The sequence below is a fragment of the Phlebotomus papatasi genome, chromosome 3 (assembly GCF_024763615.1).
Source record: "Phlebotomus papatasi isolate M1 chromosome 3, Ppap_2.1, whole genome shotgun sequence".
NCBI classification, from domain to species: domain Eukaryota; kingdom Metazoa; phylum Arthropoda; class Insecta; order Diptera; family Psychodidae; genus Phlebotomus; species Phlebotomus papatasi.
The window spans coordinates 32456339-32478011 of record NC_077224.1 but is presented as its reverse complement, the minus strand read 5'-3'; the positions used below and the strand labels follow the sequence as shown (position 1 = coordinate 32478011).

Genomic DNA, 21673 nt, shown 5'->3' with positions numbered 1-21673 from the left:
TAGGATGAAAGCTGCGCAAGCAGGATAGATGCATCAAGCTTGTTCACTCACTCGAGCGCGGATGATAACCCAAGCTCAAACTTAAACGATGAAGCACATACACTCGACTTACTTCGTGGCGAGTATGTGTTGCTCACATGAAGTATAGGGGTAAATTGAAAATTCACCAATGCACGGCACTCATCTCCTAAATAGCGCCGTGCAGCATCCCCCAGGCAGGGTATGCTTCAAAGCAGGTTCGCAACAGTATGGAATGGATCCGTCGATATGTGGAAATAGCGAAATCTACGTACGCCCCTGCCACCCCTGTAATACTGCTCTATCCGGTTGACCGATTACAATTACACACTTTATTTATACGGTATGCCCAAGGATCTCTATCCAAACCAGTACTACTCTAATATTCTTGAAGTATTTTTAATATTTTATTACCATTGATAGCCATATCTAATTATTACTTTTTCTTGAAGTTTTTTTGCTGCTTTTTTCTTCCATGTTTATTTTGATTTTCATTGGCTAAAGCTTCTATTTCTTTCAATTAGTTATTTTTTAGCACCCTATCTCTTTATCTATTTATAATATTGCAATTTTTTGTATCTATATCTGTAAGGAATTACATATTCTATCTCTAACTATATTTCTCCTTAGACATGTATCAAACTGAATTTTGGAAATAAATATATACATATATACCTATCTATCCAAAAATCGTATTTTTACGAATTTGAAAGACAATTTAATTTCAAGCTCATTACGTTAACAATTTAAACTGCTTTTAACATTTATAATAAAAAAAACAGCCAAAATTCAGTATTATCATACACACACTTTAAAAATTTGTCTTTAGAATTTAACGCCGTAATATATGCAAAAGAACACATTTCAAGTCGAGATGCTTCTCGAGAAAATAAACGAAATAATAAACACACTGCCTTGTATAAAATCACTACCAATCGTTTATTTCTGATGCAAGATACAATTTTTTTTTAGTAAAAATTTTTTGTCACTGGACGGTTTAAAAAGCTACTCAAAAAGTACACTGTGGAAGAATTTTTGAATGTCGTAGCGTGAGATTTGGAGCAGGAACATTATAAAATACAAAAAAAATACGATATATAAAAGATATTTTCACAAGTTCAGTCAATTTTTGTTTGTTTGAGCGTGGAAGCATTCTCAGATATCGTCATCGAGGCTCAAGAGCGAGTTGCGGGCAGGATCCCCAGAACCCTTTTTGCTGGCCGTATTGCCATTCTTGATGCAACTTGATGGTGGGGTTGAGTAGACGGTGACCTGAGTGATATAGTAGGGCCTGGCTTGGGCAGAGACATTGGTGCTCTCCTGGGTGGATTCGAGAAGTGAATGATACCATTCGAGAGGATTGAAGGGAGGACCTTCGCCGCCCAGTTCTGTGGGTAGAACATCCCGAGCGATGCACTCGTGCAGCGTTGATAAATTGCTGTGCAGTTTAATTCGCGAACGAGTCTTCTCTTTCAGGAACTGTCGGATCACAGCCATTGCTGCCTCTAAATACCACGTCTGACCGATGAAGTGGATGGCTTTGAACTGAACTGGGAAACAGTCCTGGTAGCAAGAAAAAAAAGTACATTTATTAATTTTTATTAAGATTTAATCAAGTCAGATAGTAAGTAATAACGGTAATAACTCAATTGATAGCATTATCTCAAGATCTCAGGTTTTTCCTGTAGAGTAGAAGCTCATTACTTCTTATTCATTTGTCGGGTATTACTGGGCTTCACGATTAATCTGCACTCAAAATTAATTCAAATAGATATGCTTTTTTGAAAGTTATAGGGGAAATTGGGTAGTAACTAGTAACCATGGGGATCAGATAATGGAACGTTTTACTTTGTTTTAGGTAGAATCTTTTGCAAGTATGCTATAATACACTACAAATGGGGGAGACTGGGGCAAAAAGTCACAAATCGAAAACTTCAAAATTCAATATCTTCCAAGGTAAAAAAGATAGCGGCTCAATTTTTTTTGGTACAGATAGCCTCCATAGACCTTCTTCAGTGTTGTAATGTAAACTTCTTAGAATTCGAACAAGGAATTTAGAAAATAAAAAATATCGAAATTTTTAGCCCTATTTTTGAAATATTTTCCTTGCATAAAGCGGTCTTTAGACTAGAGATTTAGCCTAGTTCCCGAAGGTCTCAAAATCCTAAATAGCATGCAATTTTATTCCTTTTTGAGAATCTAATATATTACTTTAATAATCTAATCCTAAATTATATTTTACCAAAAAATTGTGATTGATAAGAAATTAGAGCAGTTAAGCTATATGGCTAAGCCTTAGGTCTGAAGCCCGTATAACAATTGTTACCTTTATTTTCCAAAATTGATGCACTGGTGAATATTTTCTAAATAATTTGGATTTTTTGAATACGAATCCGCTATCTATTTTAGAATTTCACAAAAGTTTTTTTCTCCAGAAATCCTTTAATTAAAAATGGCCGCTTGGGGTAAAAAGTAACAAAAGGTAGAGCAAATGAACAATAAAGCGTAGCAATTTCTGATGTCTCACGGCGAAAAGAAACGTCATTATCATGTCTCGCCGCTTTTTGTTTGCAATGGTCAAATGATTTGCAGTCTTTTGTGTGTGTGTTTTTTTTCTAAAATACCTTGAAAAGCGCTTTTCTCGTTTTCTCACTTTTCTCACAGAGAAAACGGTATTTTACAAAGGTGTAGATGAATAAATTTTCTATGAAAATATGTCCTCTAGGTATTTTTTCAAATTTACGGAAGCCTGTAATGAAGCAAATCAAAATATGATAATACCCAATGTCTGGTACTATTTGCCCCAGCATTTTTGAAAATAGTCACAAAATTACGTTTTAGAAATCAGCTCGATAAACGTATATCCTTACAAAATAGAAGAAAATTACTTTCACAAAGTTGTAGAGCAGAAAATTTCCTATAAAACTGCGCTAATTAGAAATTTTGGAGGTGCTCGGGTAGCTTGTAAAAAATAAAATATCCGTTTTGTGACTCTTTGCCCCAGTCTCCCCTACTAAATACAATCAAAATAATTTATTCATTAATTGAATTGAATTGGTTGAGGAATAACCCACGACTATCCTCTTATAAGACTTTAAAAGTAAAAAGGATTGTATTAGCAGACATTGTCAGCTTCCGAACGCATCAGCCTTCGAAAACTGTAGTTCTTTTCTTTTTTCTCTAGAATTCTAATCTACTAATTTATTTGGAGCATGTAGTCTAATTTCGAACAAGAAATTATATTTAATCTTTAATATTTTTCATCTAAAGAATTCTAAAAATTCAATATTTATCAGACTGATCCTGGAGAATATTTAGCTCGTACAATTTGGCCGTAAAGGATTAAGTAATGGAAATTTTCATGAGAAGATGATCCTCACTCCTCAGCCGTCAGTGTACGACAGTTTGGACGGTTAAGGTTTATTCTTTATCGTCAAACAAGTTGCCAAATTTTACGTTCTAAATTTTCTCGAAGATTAACCTGAGCCTCTTTGAGGGTTAAATTTGTTAAAAGTGCTAGAAACTCGAAAATGTTTGAAAACAACGCACTGTCCTTTCTAGGGGATGCTTTTCGGTACTTAAAAAAGTTTAAAATAACCGTCTCATAGGAAATTTTTAATCTTTCCGTATACTTGATACGAGAAACACATACCCGTAGTGAAGTAGATCGTCTGCAGAGTGAAAAAGCTCCTTGTAATAATCCTAACTCTCTTGGCTTTGTCCCTATCCTTTCACATGCTCTCGCTATCTCTGGCAAAAGTATTAACAATTTTTCCGATTATTTTGTAAGTTTTATTGTGGGCACCCGGTTTTACATTCGGCATGTTATAACCTGCTCAGCTTAACCCTTTAATGACGAGACAGTTTTCACGGACCGAAAATCAGCAATAAAAATGAAACCGATATACAAAATCTGTAAAAGGTCTTACATCTAGCGTTAGAAAATCCAACAGAGTCTGATTCGGTGTATTTCTTACCTCTACGAGCGATAGGGACAAAAATAGCCCAAAAATTTAAGTAATTTTTCTGACAATACCAATGAATGATAATTTTAACTTTAATGAAAAATATTATGTTTGAGTATTGTAGTTTCTTTTTCCAAAACGGTTTTGCATAAAAAAATGGAAGTATAAAAAATAATTAAAATTAATTTTCACTATGACTATATTTAAAAATTCGTCATTTTAAGCATAAAAATTTACTATTTAGCAAATAGCTGGAGACTTGCATAAAATATCCAAAAAAATTCCTTCAACCTTTTACTTTGCAATTACATACAAACATAAAAAAAGTGATTTTAGGTAGTCAGGAAAAATTATTTTCTTTATGGGACACCGGGTGTTCCTTAAAGGGTTAAAGAAAGATCTCTAAAGTTTAATCATGACTCTGGCACAGTTTTTAGATCGTGAAAATTTCATAAAATCAAAATTTACATCCCTTTCTTTCTTAAAGTCTCTGCATATGTCTCCTTTATAAAATAGGCAAAAAAAGTTTAGTTTTTAAGAAAGTTTAAAATGGGGAACTTTTAGAATTTGTCTTCATACTTTTATAGAATTTAACTTTTTTTTTATAATTCCACTTAATAAATTGAGCGCTAGGGTATTTATTTTTGACCAAATTTAGGTTAATATCTTTTAATAATTTCATTTTTAACTATAATTAATAAAATAAATTAAGTTTTGCATTAATTTTTAGCGAAATATCGTAGAAATAATTTTTAACGAACAAAAATAAGGGAAAAATTAAAGTCTTGGTGGGGATGGATCTTAAGAACTAAGAAGAATGACTAAGTTCTATCAGATAATTGTGAAATTTGTCAATATATCCACCATACTTTCAAATAGCGTAAAACATGTCATATTGATCAAACTGTTAAAAAAAAGCCTTTTTTGCAACAATTTTTAGTTTTTATGCGACGATGACCCAAGATCTCACACGAATGCCATTTTGGGACAAAAGCATTACCAGACTAAACCAGACTAAACAGAAAGCATCGTTTTACAATCAAATTTCGGTGCAAAAGTACCTTCTACACTGAAAAGCAACACTGTTAGAGGCAAAAAGCTCTTTTGGCCTGTAACACTTGAAGGTTTTTGGCCCTTGGAGTACCTTAAGAGGCATGTATGGTGGATATATTGACAAATTTCACAATTATCTGATAAAACGTAGTCATTTTTCTTAGTTCCTAAGATCCATCCCCACCAAAACTTTAATTTTTCCCTTATTTTTGTTCGTTAAAATTTTTCCTACGATATTCCGGTAAAAATTAATGCAAAACTTTAGAAAATGGAACTTAATTTATTAATTATAGTTAAAAATGAAATTATTAAAAGATATTAACCTAAATTTGGTCAAAAATAAATACCCTAGCGCTCAATTTATTGAGTGGAATTATACTTATTTCCACCCTAAAAAACAAAATTCTATTATATTTCAAAAAATACTTAGAATAAAAAATCAAAATGTCGATTTTTTATGTTGGCATGAAAGGACGTTATGGTCTACGTATGAATTTTTTTCGACATTTCTTTTTTTTTTGTTAAGTTTCTTTAAGGATTAATGGGTGGAATTATACTTAGTTCCACCACTGTATCTAACTAAATCTAGCTAAATAATAATCACAGTAAGGTCCAATTTCATTTAATAATAGGAGAAAACCCCAATATTAAAGCTGCCCCAATTCAAAGATGCACTACTTCTCTTATTAAAATTACTTTTTCTATATTCGGTTTAGTTAGTTTGGATCCATTAAAATCTTTGACGTTTAGGATAAGTGTACCAAATTCCGGCCAGCTTGCAATTTCGGCCATATTTTTTGTTCCTCTAATTTCCATGAATTTTTAGTTTTTGCATTCTCTTGAGATTGTACAATGCAAAAAAATAACAAAAAATGTCGCTTTGACGAGCAAGATGATCTGAAAAAGACATTGAAAGAATTCTGGAACGGCGAAGAACTATGAGAATGAAGGTGGCCGAAATAGACCACCAATGCTATGTCTACACTTTTATTCATTTTAAAATGTATTAAGAATGATTTTGGAGAAAATAAAGATGATAAACTGTCTGCAAGGTTCCAAGCAACACTCCTTATAAAAGAGTAACAAAAATATTGAATTTTTATTAAAAATATTACATTTCAAACTTGAGACTTTGTCGTTTGCATGTAACTATGCCGAAATTTGGCACTCTTACCCTATACCATACCGATCCATACAGGCCATCTGTACGAAAAAAAATTAAAGCCTGTGTTTTTTATCTTGGAAGATAAAAAATTATCAAATTTTTAGCTTGCCATATTTTGCTAACGTTCGCCTGATATAGAATGTGAGCTAGTGAGATAATAGAAATTGGGGTAAGTGAGCCAAATTTCGGCATAGTTGCACACAAGCGTCAAAGTCTGAAGTTTGAAATGTAATATTTTAAATTCAAATTAATCTTTTTATTCTTTCTTCCTAAAGAGTGTTGCTTGGAACCTTGTAAAGATTTTACTGTCTTTATTTACTCTAAAATCATTCTTAATGCATTTTAAAATGAATAAAAATATAGACATAGCTTTGATGCCCTATTTCGGCCACCTTCATTCTCATAGTTCTTCGCCCATCGCGAATTCTTCAAATGTCTTTTTCACGTCATCTCGTTTGTCAAAGCCACATTTTTTGTTATTCTTTTGCATTGTATAATCTCTAGAGTATGTAAAAACTAAAAATTCATGGAAATTCGAGTAACAAAAAAGGTGGCCGAAATTGCAAGCTGGCCGGAATTTGGCACACTTACCCTAATCAACCAATTCTTAGAAAAAAGACATTAAAAGTCAAATGTTACACTATTCTTTGACCATGTGCTTGTCTATGTACATATCTGAAATCTCTCAAAGAAAATTCTCAAAACAATTGAAAGTATAAATGCAAATTTTACAACTAAAATGATCTTGTGACTGTTAAATATTTCTTTTTTTATCTCTGAATTTAATATTACAACCTATTACAAAAAAAAGACTGACAATCGTAAAAGTTAAGCAGCAGAAAATTTATCATAAACCTTATAAGTAAGAATAAAATAACACTAATTGAATCGTATTCTAAATTTACGAGACATTTCCTTAATAGTCTATTATTTATTCGAATGATATGTAGGAAAAACTTTATATGGACTCATGAAATTAGAATTTGCATAAAAAAGTCGCTAAATTATTTCTTTGCAAGTTCCATTTATGATGCATAAACATTAATATGACTAATCCAAAAGGCAAGATATAACATCTTGACACGATAAATTTATGTGTTTCGATAAGAAATTTTAATCATCATTTTCCATTGCATTAGCATAAGGGCAAAAATAAGTATTTGAAGTTACAAACCTGCAGACCCTCGATCATGAGCTTGAGTATCTTTGGATTGAGGTGGGAAGACTTCTGAAGTGTGAGGTTACTCCAATCAACGATGGCAACAAATCCATTAGCCTGATTCTGTTTGTCTTCGAGCAATTTCTCCAGTGAGAGCAACATGGCTCGGTAGACAGTGAGCAGAGAATATAGGGCTGGATCCCAATTGGCCGTAAAGAATACCAGGACTTTCCGGCCACGTCGATCACGTTCTGGAAGTACGCCAGGGAAGCCATCCCGAAGGGCTAACTGAACACTCTCATCGAAGACGGACAATCTTTGGAAAATAGCATGATTCTTCTGTAGGTAGGCAAAGTAGCGTACGATGAGTCTAAATGCTTCGTCCACGTCGAATTTGCGCGCAAAGAGGAACCGCAGGAGAAAGTCGTTGTCATGATAGCAGGATTTATCCTTAAGAGCATAGTCCATACTGGCGCCAATTAGTTCTTTGATGCGAAAGAGGGCCTGATTCCATTCGGTGGGCTCATTGCACACATTGTAGTACTTCTTGGTGCCCATTCGCACGTCACTGATTTTGGAACGCATGTCCCATTGGAACTCAAAGTATTCCGACATCTTCACCTATCCACTACCTCTCCCTTTGGCAATGTCGCAAGCTCTGGCTTTATCAATCGATGCGCTCTACTTTTGGTCACTGATTAGATTGCAGGTAGCTCAGTGGGAATCTTCTGTAAATAGGAATCATGAAAAAAGACAAGAGATTTAACATTTTTGGACTTTGAGGTTGATTTTGGTAACACCATACACAAAATAGAAATCACAAAAGTCAATAATGAAGCACACCTACTGATAAGATATCGGAGATATCGGAATGATAAAGAGGAAGAATATTTAGAAATATTTCATATTTTATTATTTGTTAGTACAAATGACAACAAGAGATAGTTTGAATGGGTTGCAGTAGATTGGACAGAAGAATTGGAATTAGCAATTTTCAACGTAAATTTTAACAATTTTACGTAGAAAGTACAATGGATAATTTGCAATTGGATCTGAACTAGAATTTGATAATTCCTTCACTCTTTCAGAATGAAAAAGATGACCACGAAGAAGTACAAGACAAGCCCTTACAATCACGAGAACTTCTTCGTTGTCTTCCCTTTTGCCTCTTTGTAGCAATCAGGAAATAATAAAATTCCCAGTTAACCCTTTAACGACGAGACACTTTTTACGGACTGAAAATCAACAATAAAAATTAAACTGAGAAACATAATCAATGATTAGTCTTACATTTAACCTTGGAAAGTCCAACAGAATCTGATTCGGTGTATTTTGTGCTTTTATGAACGATAGGGACAAAAATAGCCCAAAAATTTAAGTAATTTTTCTGACAATACCAATGAATAATATTTTTCGCTTTAATGAAAAATATTACGCTTGAGTATTGTAGTTTTTATTGACAAAGGGGTTTTGCTTAAAAAAAAATTGGAAGTATAAAAAAAATAAATTCAATTATGATTTTGAGAATTTAAAAATTCGCCATTTTTGAGCTTAAATATTCACTACATAGCAAATAGCTGGAGACTTGCAAAAATATTCTAGATTCCTTCATCCTTCTACTTTACAATTATGTTACAGACATAAGAAAAAAATAACTTTAGGTAGTCAGGAAAAATTATTTTCTTTATGGGACACCGGTGTCCCAATCGTCCTTAAAGGGTTAAGTCCAATTTCATTCCCATCTAATTGTACCCTATTTTATACTTACAAAAAGACAATGGAAAACATATCGACAAACGACAAAGGCAAGGTCAAAAATGGGATGGACGATATCAGATTTACCGCCTCCCACATATCGCTATAGTTTTGATTGCCTCAAAATTCTGTTTTCTTGATAACTCCTATTGCATCTGACAGCTTAGCAACTAAAAGAACTTCTTTAGTCCTGACCCTGGGCCCAAATAGACTTAGATTGAGATGGATTCTCGAGAATATTTAGCTTGTAAAATTTGGCAGTAAAGAGTTATCCCAAACTGTCATGCAATGAGGACTTAGGATTATCAATTAGAGGCCTTTAGTTTGAATTTCCTTCACCTAATCCTTTATGATGCTTTTTCTTTTTGAATTTTAATGCCTCCGGCACACCATTTAAACCAGTTAAATTTTATGAAATCAAAATTCATGTCTCTTTTTGACTGATTTCTCAAAAGACTTGCATAAGTGTATTTCGTATCTCATTTTTTCGGATACAAAACTTGGCTGAACTAAATTTAATTTAACGTAATGTTCAAAAGAAGTAAAAGAGTGCGAAAGAGTAGGATAGACATTGTAGAACCTTTGAAAAGAAAGGGATTTGAATTTTAACTTTATGAATTTTTTCCAATATAAAATGTGTGCCAGAGCCATTACTGCCAAATTTTAAAAGCTAAATATTCCCGAGGATCGGCTTGAATCCATTTGAAGCCTTATACACTAGGTGCCAAAAAATATTAAAATGCTCACAGACCTCACAGATCCCTTTCTAATCGTTAGAATTTGTTGATCTTTTAGATGATACAGAAAGGTTTTGTGAAATACTATGACTCTTGAGAACATCTAAATTTCGTATGATCACCGCCAGGTGTTCTAAAATTGAAAAAAAAAATCGATATTGAAAATTCGACATCAAAGATTTCGAAAACTTGCTCTTAGATGAAGTTTTAGTACGTTGTATCATACCATTTGCTGTGCAGAATAAGAGAGATAAGAATTCGTTCCTAATGACTCCGGCACACCTTTTAGATCAGGAAAATTTCATGAAGTCGAAATTCGAATCGCTTTCTTTCTCACATGTTTTCCATATGACTATCTCATTCTTTTGCACAGCAAATTCGATTGAGCTAAATTGAATTTGGACTGATGTTTAAAAGAAGAAGAAGAGTACGATAGAATGAGATAGACATATTCAAAGCATGTGAGAAAGAAGAGAATTCGAATTTCGACTTCATGAAATTTCCCTGATCTAAAAGGTGTGTCGGAGCCATAATGACTTCGGCACACCTTTTAAAACGGGAAAATTTCATGAAGACAAAATTCGAATCCCTTTCTCACATGCTTAGCGTATGTCTGTCTCATTCTCTCGCACTCTTCTTCTTCTTTTAAACATCACACCAAATTCAATTTAGCTCAATCGAATTTTGTATGCGAAAGAATGAGATAGTCATATACAAAACATGTGAGAAAGAAAGGGATGCGAATTTCGACTTCATGATATTTTCCTGAACCGCCGGAGCCATAATAGCTCCGGCATACCTTTTAGACCAAGCCAATTTCATAAAATATAAATTCACTATCCCTTTCATTCTCAAATTCATTCTCCTTCTCATTCTCTCTCATGTATCACCCTTTTGTTCTCAAAATTAGATTAAACTAAATTGAATTTGGTGTGCTGCTTAAAAGAAAAAGAAGAGTGCGAAAAAATATGACGGACTTATGCAAAAAGTTTCGGAATGGAATGGACCTGAATTTTGATTTTATGAAATTTTCTTGATCTAAAAGATGTGCTAGAGCATTAACTAATTTCATTAAATTCAAATTCAAATTTAATTCAATTCAAAATCTTAAAAAGATTTCCAAGAAAAAAAATCCAAGGGTTATTTTAATTAAAAGCTATTAAAGTGCCACGATATCTTTCGAAAAATCTGCTAATTTGTGTGTTTAAATTTTGCATTGCTCTCAGAAATGCCGAGGCTCAAAAGAAGGACACTCTTTCTATCCTGAAGACTTTTTTATTGTAGGAGAAAGCGTCCTACCTTGGGACGACTCAAGCTTCGAACAATTTATTCTTTACAATGTGTTTTTAATTAATTTGACCAATTATAATATTAGATTTTAATAGCTAGTCCGATGCTTCAAATTTCCTGAAAAGATCCATGGGTCAAATCCATTAGGAACATAGAGAAGAGATTGGGTTGTTCAATGCTTGAGTAGTCTGAAGCTAGCGCGCTTTCCCTTAGATATCCTTATACGTCAATGACCTTGAATTATTCCTTATTACGTTTTGTGAGAGTCAAACCCTTAAAAGCACTAACTAAGGAATTTATTTTTTGTCCGATTGAGATTAATTGAGATTTATTTGAGAGCATTATTATTACGAATATTGCTTAACTGGTAATTGAGTTTTTATCATACACACAGAAAAATGAAAAATTCTTGAACAGAAACACCTAGGAATTTAATTTCAAATCCCATCGAATGAATGCCAATGCCCTAATTCTAAATCCTTGATCATTTAGTTTTAGTTGCAATTTGCAAATCTGTAGACATTTTTCATTTTCCAGCTAATGCTGAACTTAAGTTCCCGATCTCTTAATTTGAAAGAGCTAGGGATTCTAGCTCATTTCTTTCGCTCAGAGCTTCTAAACTTAAACGCCTCGGGGATTCACGTCCAATTTAAGTTCCCAGGATCTTATATATTCTTAAATTTAGAGTCAAAATTTTTCTGTGTGTATTCTTATATTTGTCGCACAATTCTACACAAGTTTTGATGTGATCTCGTGAGTACGACGATACTTTGCCAAGCAGACTGATAATAATCGTAATATCCCTTTTTAAGGCTTAGCATAGAATTCACGAGTAGGAGAATCTGCAATCTTAATTAGTTTTCTTTTGTGTAAAATGCAAGTGACGAGAAAGCTAAATGAATACAATAAAAGATTCATGAGAAATTTTTTATTACAGCATAATTTCATTTTACAAAACTGTCTGGATGTGATAAATTTAAAAACGAGTTTACTTTCAAATTAATAACAATTTATTTCCTCACTATATAGCTCAATAAAACTTTTAAATTTAATAGTCTTGATCGTCTTGTTACGTTTTTCTGTACGTTAAAACTAATATCGGAATATATATTCAAAGCAGATATTTGAATGTTGCTTCTGCAGAAACTCTGTTTCAAAAATTAAAGAGACACCTTTTATAGTTTTTAAATAAATGTATAGGTGTTTACTTATTTTTTCTGTCTACTAAACATTACATTTTTATCTACTTTCCTTTTATACATCACAGAATGCACAAAAAAACAAAATCATATCAAAAAACATGTAGAATCGGGCTCAGGATATTTTATTAAATTAATTTTCTTATTGAATGAGAGTTTTGATAAAATTTCATAAGTAATGTTTGGGGAAAGGAATGAAAGAAAATGAATTGCAATAGAAAATATCATTTTTAAAATATTCCCAAGATTATCTGCATACACAATCATCAATAAAAACTATAATTACAATGTTGAACTACCCATAAAATTATTAATTGTGCAAATGAGAATACCAATTTCTGCAAATGAATCGAACAAGGTAAGTATTGTATAGATTTTAGTTCTACAATTCCAACCATTTGCATGCATTTTCACTGAATAATTCTTTACTTGTTGCAAAATATTGGCACGATTTTTTTTTACAATTCTCCTTCCGTCCGCAAATTGAAATTTTCTTCGATTGCAAAATATTTTAGAGTCACGTGTATTGTAAGAAAAATTCATCAAGATATAACTAATTAATTCCATGTTAGTTCTCGCCTCCAAAGGCCAGCTCAAAAATCATAATTTCCCCTTTGGATTGGTTTATCAACCTACAGGTGTTCTTTTGTAACTTCCAATGGCTACCAAACTTTTGGTGAACACCTGCCTGCAAACTTAGCCCTTTTGTCAATTTAACATGCAAAATTGATGATTTTGTAAAATACATTAGAATAGTTGTTTTCATTTTTGTGTGCAATAGAATCGCACTTCAATTTGCCTTTTAGTGACGGTTAAATTAGCACAAATGGAAAAGTTAAATACTTTAAACACTTGCACAATGATCTCACGCGAAGCCACGTGAAAGATTTAATGGGAGACAATTTTCGATATTTTCTGATTCCAGTCTTAACACAAGAATTATAAATTGAGGTCATTACAATTTTCTTATCACTCTGATTCGACTAAATCCGTCTGAATTATTTTTAGCTTAACTTTTATGGGACGCTGTGTATAATACAAAGACAATAAGATGACGCAAAACAAAATATAAGTTTTCTTTATAAATAGTTTATTTACTGAGAAATATTTTGAACTCTGTATTCGTTACTTGATCTTCAAATTTTATGCTTTAGATCTAGCTAAGAGTTTATAAAAATACTAAAGAGATAATTGAAAGAATATAAAATTTTACACCGATATTTTAGCAAAACTTTGGAATTTTGATGTTTCGAGACAAATAAGGTCACGATATTTTTTTTATGTTTCTGTAATTCGCCTAAACGCTAAATTTGTGAGATATCGACTCCTGAACTTCGGCGACTCCCCATTTTATTAGTAGATAGTTTATATAGGTGTTTTTTTAGTTTTCTCTAAGCTAAGACAGTTTGAAAATTAATATAAAATCACGCTCAAAATAAAACATAATTCAAGGAAATGAATTTTCGGTAAATAAAGGCTATTATCGGTTCATTTTCGATTCATTCCTAATGTGTTCGTAGAAACTTTACCTATAAATAAATAATTCTTATCGTTTTAAAAATTTGTAATTGCCTCTCAGTTCATATAACTTGTTGTAAATATATTTAGACCTTTAAAATTAATTCATTGAAAATTAAGATAAGATTTACGATTTACTAGATTACAAATTATAAATAGAACAATTGAAAATCAAAATGATAAGCATTTTCATAAATCATTGAATACAAGCAAGAGAAATTCAGCTAGAACGAGTTTTTAAAATTGTAGCTTGGTTTTGAAAACAAAGTTAGGGATAAAAGAGACAACTTAAAAAAAAACATATTGTTATTGGTTTATGGACGGGTTAGTGAAGATACAAAATCAATATCCCAAACAAGTTGGTCTATTGATATAGGCAGATAAAAGAATCCGAAAAATAGTGGGATATCATTTTAATGAAAATTTCAAATTTATGAAATATAATATGATTCCTTGGAATTTGAATAATTATAAAGTCAACCCAGAATGAAAAAATATACATCTCTCAAAAAAAGTAAAACGTGTTTTAGAAACATGCTGTACGAAACTATAGATGATTTTTCTTGCTTTTATCTTTTCCGTGTTGTTACTTTTTTTTCTTCCATCATTGAGTCTTGACCACGAAAAGACGCCAAATAAACACACGAGATATGAAAGAGAATTTCTTGTGCATCCCATGTAATTTTCATCATTTCAGAAATCACGCCCATGATTTTTCAAACACGACAATGGCCTTTAACCTGCCCCAGCATAAATATGAGATATGAAATGATGCTGTAACTGTCGTTATAGCTTAAATCCCGCCTAAAGTATACAATCTGTTATCAGTTGAAAAGCTCTCGAGACACTCTTCACGAGACACTGAGGCTCCTTATGGTACTTAAAGATATGATGTACTTATCGCAATTTTTACGAGATATTCCAACCTGCTGGTGAAAAAGTGATAAATGAAGTGTGATATTGATTTAGAAAGTGACAAGATTGTGTCTGGCGTGGTGTATAAAATCGATTAGTTCTAAGAGGTTTTCCTCCTAACCACGATTAATATTTTTATGAGATAAAATAATATAGTGAAAGTTGTAAACAACTGCGGTGAACTTTGTATTGCAAAACACGGAAATTTCATGTTACAAGACAAAACGTCTCTGGATTTTCACTAGTCATCCAATCCAAGATTGGACTTCTCTTTATGTTTCAGCATGACTCATTGTTGGACTTTTGACTCTTAAGGTATTTTGATACCTAATTGCAACGAAGAAAATTGCCCTGGCACATATTTCTCAACAATTATTAACGAGCACTTTACTAAAATGAATTCTCTTACATTAATTCCCATTACTTATGCTCGCATTTTTTGCCACCTTCCATCAACCACAGTTTTGTGTTATTAAATTACTAATCAGACTGGTTTATCATCCTCTAGCCCCGCATATCAATTAAAAAAATTCAATCGGCTTCTGATTTCATTGAGGTTAATCTGTATCAAATATATTTGAGAAATCATAAAAAGAGCAGCATTCAGCAAAGAAATGTTGATAGAATATATTTAAAAAAAAAATGTTAGTGCATATTTTAAAGCATTTGAATTTCCAAGCCGCAAAAACCAATTCTCCTATCGCTAGAGTATCATTATGTGAGATTTAATAAGTCTTCAAAGAACATATCAATTACATTTGCTTATTTATTCTTCACAAATGATTTACGATTCACGTGAGTTGGAAGATTATCTTACAGGGTTGCAAAAGCAAAATGCGTTTTATATATTTTTTTTCTTTTTCATTAAGCTCCATCGTGAATTAAAATACAGAAAAATTCTATCATAATACGCCAAAATCTAAATATATTTTGATTCCAATAATCTTGAGATTATCTGCATCTGAATGGGTTTCAGCATTTTGGGTTTTTTTAAGATAAATTATTTTCTAACATTTTTAATCATATCTTTTGATCAGAAGAAGTATTTGACTTAAAATAAATACTAATAACCTTTCCCAAAATTATTTTTAAGTCACGCTTCCTTTCGGAATTAAGACCGAATAAAATAGATTTTACTATCGTTTCACTCCAGATTTAGTTCTAAATAAGAGCTATAAAAACCCTCTTGTTTATAACTTAATAAATAAACCATGACCCATATACAATTCATATAACTTCTATTTATAAAAAAAATTGAGAAAAAACTGTATCACAGGAGAAAAAGAGATGGCAAAGCGTCCCAGCTTTGCGAAATGCTCGAACTCACAAGAAAGTCCTCTCCGTTAGCATATTTTTTGTATGCACATAGGGTTACTGCTGATTTAATCTTGTTTATAGACAATGAGAAAGCCATTAAGAAATTATTAAAAAAAATATTGAAAAAGCTTGGGCTAATTTTGAGAAAACCCAAAAAAAACATTGTTTTTGGGGAATTTTACTTATAGGGGATGTAAAATTATTCAAAAATCGGTACTTAACCGGTTCATTACCGATGAAGACCGATGCAGTCGGGTTCAAAATTAAAATATCTTTCCAAAGTGGTTGACCTTTGACCTTCAATAATTCAAAATGGCGAATTTTCCGGTCATTAGTATATTAGGGCGAAATGTTCACCTTGACTACCTCTAAAACATTGATTGAAAAAGCTTGGGCCAACTTTGAGAAAAACCGAAAAAACATGCTTTTTAGGGGAAGGGAGGGGAGTAGGGGAAAAAGGGGAAAATGTCTAAAGATATTGTTTTTTTATTGGGGGTCATCGAAGACCGCAAGTCGATATCTCTTACCGTTTGACCTCTAGCTCGAGAACAAATTTAAGGTCAAAAAAATTTTCCGAAAAAAAATTATTCAAAATCGATACTTAACCGGTTCATTACCGATGAAGACCGATGCAGCCGGGTTCAGAATTTCCTATACCTTTCCAAAAAGTCCAAATTTAACGAAATCCGTTGAAAATTAGGCCCTCCAGGCTAGTTGATCTTTGACCTTCATTAATTCAAAATGGCGAATTTTTCGGTCATAAGTATGTTAGGGCGAAATGTTCGCTTGGACTACCTCTAAAACATATCCGAAAATCATTGAAAAATCTTTTGCCAGTTTTGAGGAAAACCAAAAAAAAACATGGGGAGGAGGGGAAAAAACGTCGCGAGATATTGTTTTTTTTTATTGGGGGGTCATCGAAAACTTGAAGTCGATATCTCTTACCGTTTAAGCTCCAGAACAGTGACAAGTTGAAAAAAAGACGTTTATATAACTGCTCTCTCTTTGAGTTCGAGCAGTAAAACTCGTACTAGCACGCCTCTCTTGTCAATCAAAAGCGACGTCTACATCTACTTATAGGCAAGGGTCCCAACCAAAAACTCGTTCTATATTGTTTGGTAGACACCTGTTTTTATTCTTTCTATACATTGGAAGCAATTTTTGTCAAAAATTGTCATTAATATACATATATTTACCCCTATACTGACTCAGGCAACTTTTAATTTTAATTATTTCAGTGATATTCATTATCAAAATACAAGTAGAAAATAATTATGCTTCGTTTTGCACCATTTTCATCTTAAAAGAACTGAATAGTTTTTAAAGGTTTTCTTTTTTTTTTACTGCAAAGTATTTCCGATTTAAATTAAAATAAATAAAATTTATAAAAATTTACTGGCACTTAAATTTTCTCCACATGAGGGCACTATTTTCTCCCGCGAGTGGCGCTGGCGACTTTTCCCTTTTATAATTCTAAAGCTTTTAATCGAATACTAAATAGTGCTGTCAAAATAAACAAATTTTTCGTAAATTTTCGTAAGCCCTACATTTTCTTTTTAAGTATAGAATTGACAGTTGTCGTACAAATTGCCAAACAAATATTTTTTATGATGCTAGTGATGCTTATGATGATCAATAATTTTATGATGCTAGTTGGATTAAACTATTCTCCAGAGTTTTTTTTATTGCTCGAATTCACTAATATTAAATTCAGTAAGCCACAACCTTTGAAGGAGGCGCGGCCTAAATTACTTTCTAGCGGAATTCACTCAGATAACTCGGCACTCTCCCTACAAAAATATATATGACTTCTTTTAATAACGTGTCAACAATTCATAACAAAACTTATTTATTCTGTTAAATGTAAGTAATGCTTGTAAAACAGAATAAGTTATATGTAAACTAAAATTTATGTATATAATGTTGTGTTCGACTTTACAAGTCTCATTTCAATTTGTAATGAATTTCAAAATTATACGCAATATTTCCTCATACAAGGAAAAACGCACAAGAAAATCAACATTTTAGCAAAAGTGTCTAGAACGAATTTTCAGCTCTGTCTGCCTTCATTGCTCAATTGCACACCGTATTGCTTATTTGGCATTATCCATCTCATGCGAGTGATTTTATTATGTAAACACACACTTGAAAATTGGAAACATTATTGTGAATTCGACGGGAGGGTATAAATCGGTCAAGAGCAACAATAATCATGAAATAATAACAATGAAGAATAATAAGGGAGCAACACAGAAAAAATCATTATAATTCTTTCCCGGTCTGACTGACTAACATTGGAAAACCATAAAAAGGCAGCATCATCTGCAGGAGAAGCATGAGAATATTTTTTTTTAAGTTATTCTCTTGTTCCTGAAAACGACTTTTATGGAAGTGTCCAGTTGGCTTAAAGTGGAATAAAAAAAAGGCCATCGCATATCCAATCCCAATGATTCTCGCCACTGCATTAACACAACGCCAAGTCGCGGCGAGAAAGAAAGGAAAATAAAAGACACCTCGAGAGAGAACCAGTTTCCAAGATATACTTGAAAGTCTCTGTGAGAGGTATAGAAAACGGTTGGGGTTTTTTTTCCTGCCCAATCTTAGAAGAAAAGTTATTTGAAATCGGTGAAATGGCAATAAAAGGGGATCTTCGTCTTTGCAGATAGTAGCAGGATTTCCGTTCATTGAGGAAAAAAACAGAGTTGAACCACCTCTTTGTGATGGCATACAAAACATCTGCAACTTTTGAAATATCACTGGTGAGAATGCAAATTAAGTTTTTTTCACGACTACCGCGCGGGTCATTAAAATTAGATTCACGGAGCCGTTAAGCATATGGTTTTTTCGCGAGTGCCCACACAACTATATGAACTATCTTCAACCTCAAATTCATATAATCCCATCCATTGAACTAAAATTCTGTGCACAATTTTCAAGTGTAAAAAGATATTACCGTTCTAACAGAACATCCACGCACCTTTCTTGTATACAAAAGTGTTAAAAGATTAAGATCTTCTCTCGTGCCGAAACCACTTGCACTCCATATAAATATTTATGTTTCTGAGATATTAGACAACTGCTAATAATACTTTATATTACACAGACACACACTTGCAGTAGCAATTTTAATCTGGATGGAGTAAATTACTTTTTCCACTCTAAGCCACACTCCCCAATTGATTTGGTGTGCCCACGAAAATCACAAATCACTGAAATCACTTTACTATGTGACGCAATTGAAGTTCACAATTAAATATGAGGCTTTGCAGAGGTTGGCGGAACTAGTGATGGCTCCGAATGGCGCCACACCGTCGTCACTCCCGTACAGATTCAACGCACGCCCAAGCAAAGGCGATACAGACACTCTCGGCAAAGCAGTTGGAGTCACACTGAACGAAATGTTGAGCACCAACTCTTCAGCAGTGTTGGCTTGGAGTTTTTCAAAGTTAGGGGGTCAGTAGCAGTTGTGCATGAGGCGTGATTCATGGTGCTATTCCAATGAAAAAGTGACCATGTTTTTTAGCACATTACTGTTCTCAAGTACTAAAAAAGACCACGTCTGTTCCCATACGTCATTTCAAGGAAAATAATGAGTAGAGAATATTAATGCTGCTCGCCGACTTTTAATCACTGAGAATTCACGGAAAAGCTCATGGAAAACCTGCGAAAACCCGCAGTTAAGGCTAAAGTTGCCAACTCCCGGCCATCCAACTGCATCACGCCACCAAGCTGACATGACAGGTTACTCCACATTGATTGAATGTCAGATGGCATTGTGATCAGGTGAAAACTTGCTCGGAGGGAATATTCGCATTTGGATTTCGGTTGAACTTTTCCTCTGTGTCAGTTCCTGTCATGACTATTTCGTGTTTCAACACAACGATGACTGGGGAAAATATGAAGTTTTTATGTAGAGAGAAGAACCTTACATTTTGTCAATCATGATAAAGAAAATGTAGAAAATACTATGAAAGTGAAAACATTAAATTCATCTTGTCGATTTCCCAACCGAAATCCGAATTCGAATATTCCCGCCGAGCAAGCTTTCACCCCCGATCACAATGCCATCGACATTAATTGAAATAACATGTGGGAACAGTCATGACCTTTTTAGTACTTGAAAACAGTAATGTGTTAAAAAACATGCTCATTTTTTCATTGGAATAGCACCATCATTCCATTCATACAAAGTTCAAGTCGGGAAGAAAGAAACTTTAACTATTAAAACGAAGAATTTTAAATTTTTTTAGCGAATGCCAACATAAATATACTATTATATTGGATATTAAGACACGTATCGTCGTATCCACAGATCCACTACTGTAAGTCAACTTATAAGGGAAAGTACTCTCCCTTCGAACGCTCATGCCTTCGAATAATGTGAATTTCTTTTGTTTTTCGTAAGAGATTTTCACAAAATTATCATGGAATTATCAACAATTGATGATAGGCCAACTAATATTTAATAGAAATGTATAAGTCTGTTAAAAAAAACTAAAAGAAAATTGACATTATTCGAAGGCATGAACGTTCGAAGGGATAGCACTTTCCCCTAATAATTTAAAAATATGGTATCATTTGATGCAGGAACCTTAAATAAACATCCCCACAAAATTTTATGTTGGTTAAAGATATTGCTAGGGGAAAGTACTCTCCCTTCGAACGTGCATGCCTTCGAATAATGTGAATTTCTGTTACGTTTCATAAGACATTTCCACATGACTGTAGCATAATTATCAATAATTGATGACAAGTTAACTAATAGTTAACAGAAATGTGTAAATGACTTAGGAAAAATAAAAGAAAATTCACATTATTCGAAGGCATGAACGTTCAAAGAGAGAGTACTTTCCCCTATATCTGCATAAGTCATGGAAAAAAAACTGAAAATCACTTACCACAAGAGTGTGATAGCATACAGATTTTAAGGAAAGTTAATAACGGCCACCGCTGTCTTAGCGTTTGTGATGAAACTTTAGAATCAAAACGGTAGTAAAGGTCTTTTGTGGGTTGTACATATGAGGAGAAACACACAAGGTATGCAGAATACGCGTTACAATAAAGTATTTTTGTTATATGCCAGACAATGCTGGATTTCGGACACCAGATAATCATCCAAGTCTGAACACACCGATAGTCGGACTAAAAAAGCATATATAATATATAAGATTGTGATTGTGCTATCTCGTATCCAAAGTTAATATTAGGAAAGAGGAAGGAGATAGAATTCACTTAAAAGGCTTGAAAAAGCCATCTGCTTCTTTTTGAGTGATTTTCCAAAAGTGATTGGTGACCAGAGTGAAAAGCAATTCAAAGTATTTTCTTTAAAACAGGTCCTTAAGACTTTAGTGGGGTGATTGATCATATTCGTAGTAAATTTCTGTGTATAAAATGAAGGATATTTCATATTTGACCAAGAGATTACAATTTATTACTCAATTGCCAAAAATTAAAATATTTTCCGAAATTTTTAGATAGAGTAGAAAGCTGAAAAGACGTCATTCGATTGAATTTAGGAAAATTAATTATCTTGATTTTCGCACATGTCTTAACTCCTTCGTATCCATTGGTACTCTAAGTAC

The 21673-nt window shown here is 33.0% G+C and overlaps 1 protein-coding gene across 3 annotated transcripts; it reads right to left on the bottom strand.

The window, feature by feature from the left end:
• Positions 1–933: 933 nt before the first annotated feature.
• LOC129805313 (clavesin-2-like) lies at positions 934–19540 on the bottom strand. 3 transcript variants are annotated; one of them, XM_055853138.1, is made up of 3 exons: positions 19045–19540; positions 7376–8088; positions 934–1581 (listed from the first exon to the last, which is right to left on the bottom strand). In XM_055853138.1, the coding sequence occupies exons 2-3, from the start codon at positions 7973–7975 to the stop codon at positions 1174–1176; spliced, it is 1008 nt and encodes a 335-aa protein (XP_055709113.1). In that variant the 5' UTR covers positions 7976–8088; positions 19045–19540; the 3' UTR covers positions 934–1173. The 3 variants fall into 3 exon arrangements, with proteins under 3 accessions (XP_055709113.1, XP_055709114.1, XP_055709115.1); XM_055853139.1 differs by having other exon boundaries at positions 19069–19486; XM_055853140.1 differs by having other exon boundaries at positions 19240–19482.
• Between the last annotated feature and the right edge of the window lie 2133 nt (positions 19541–21673).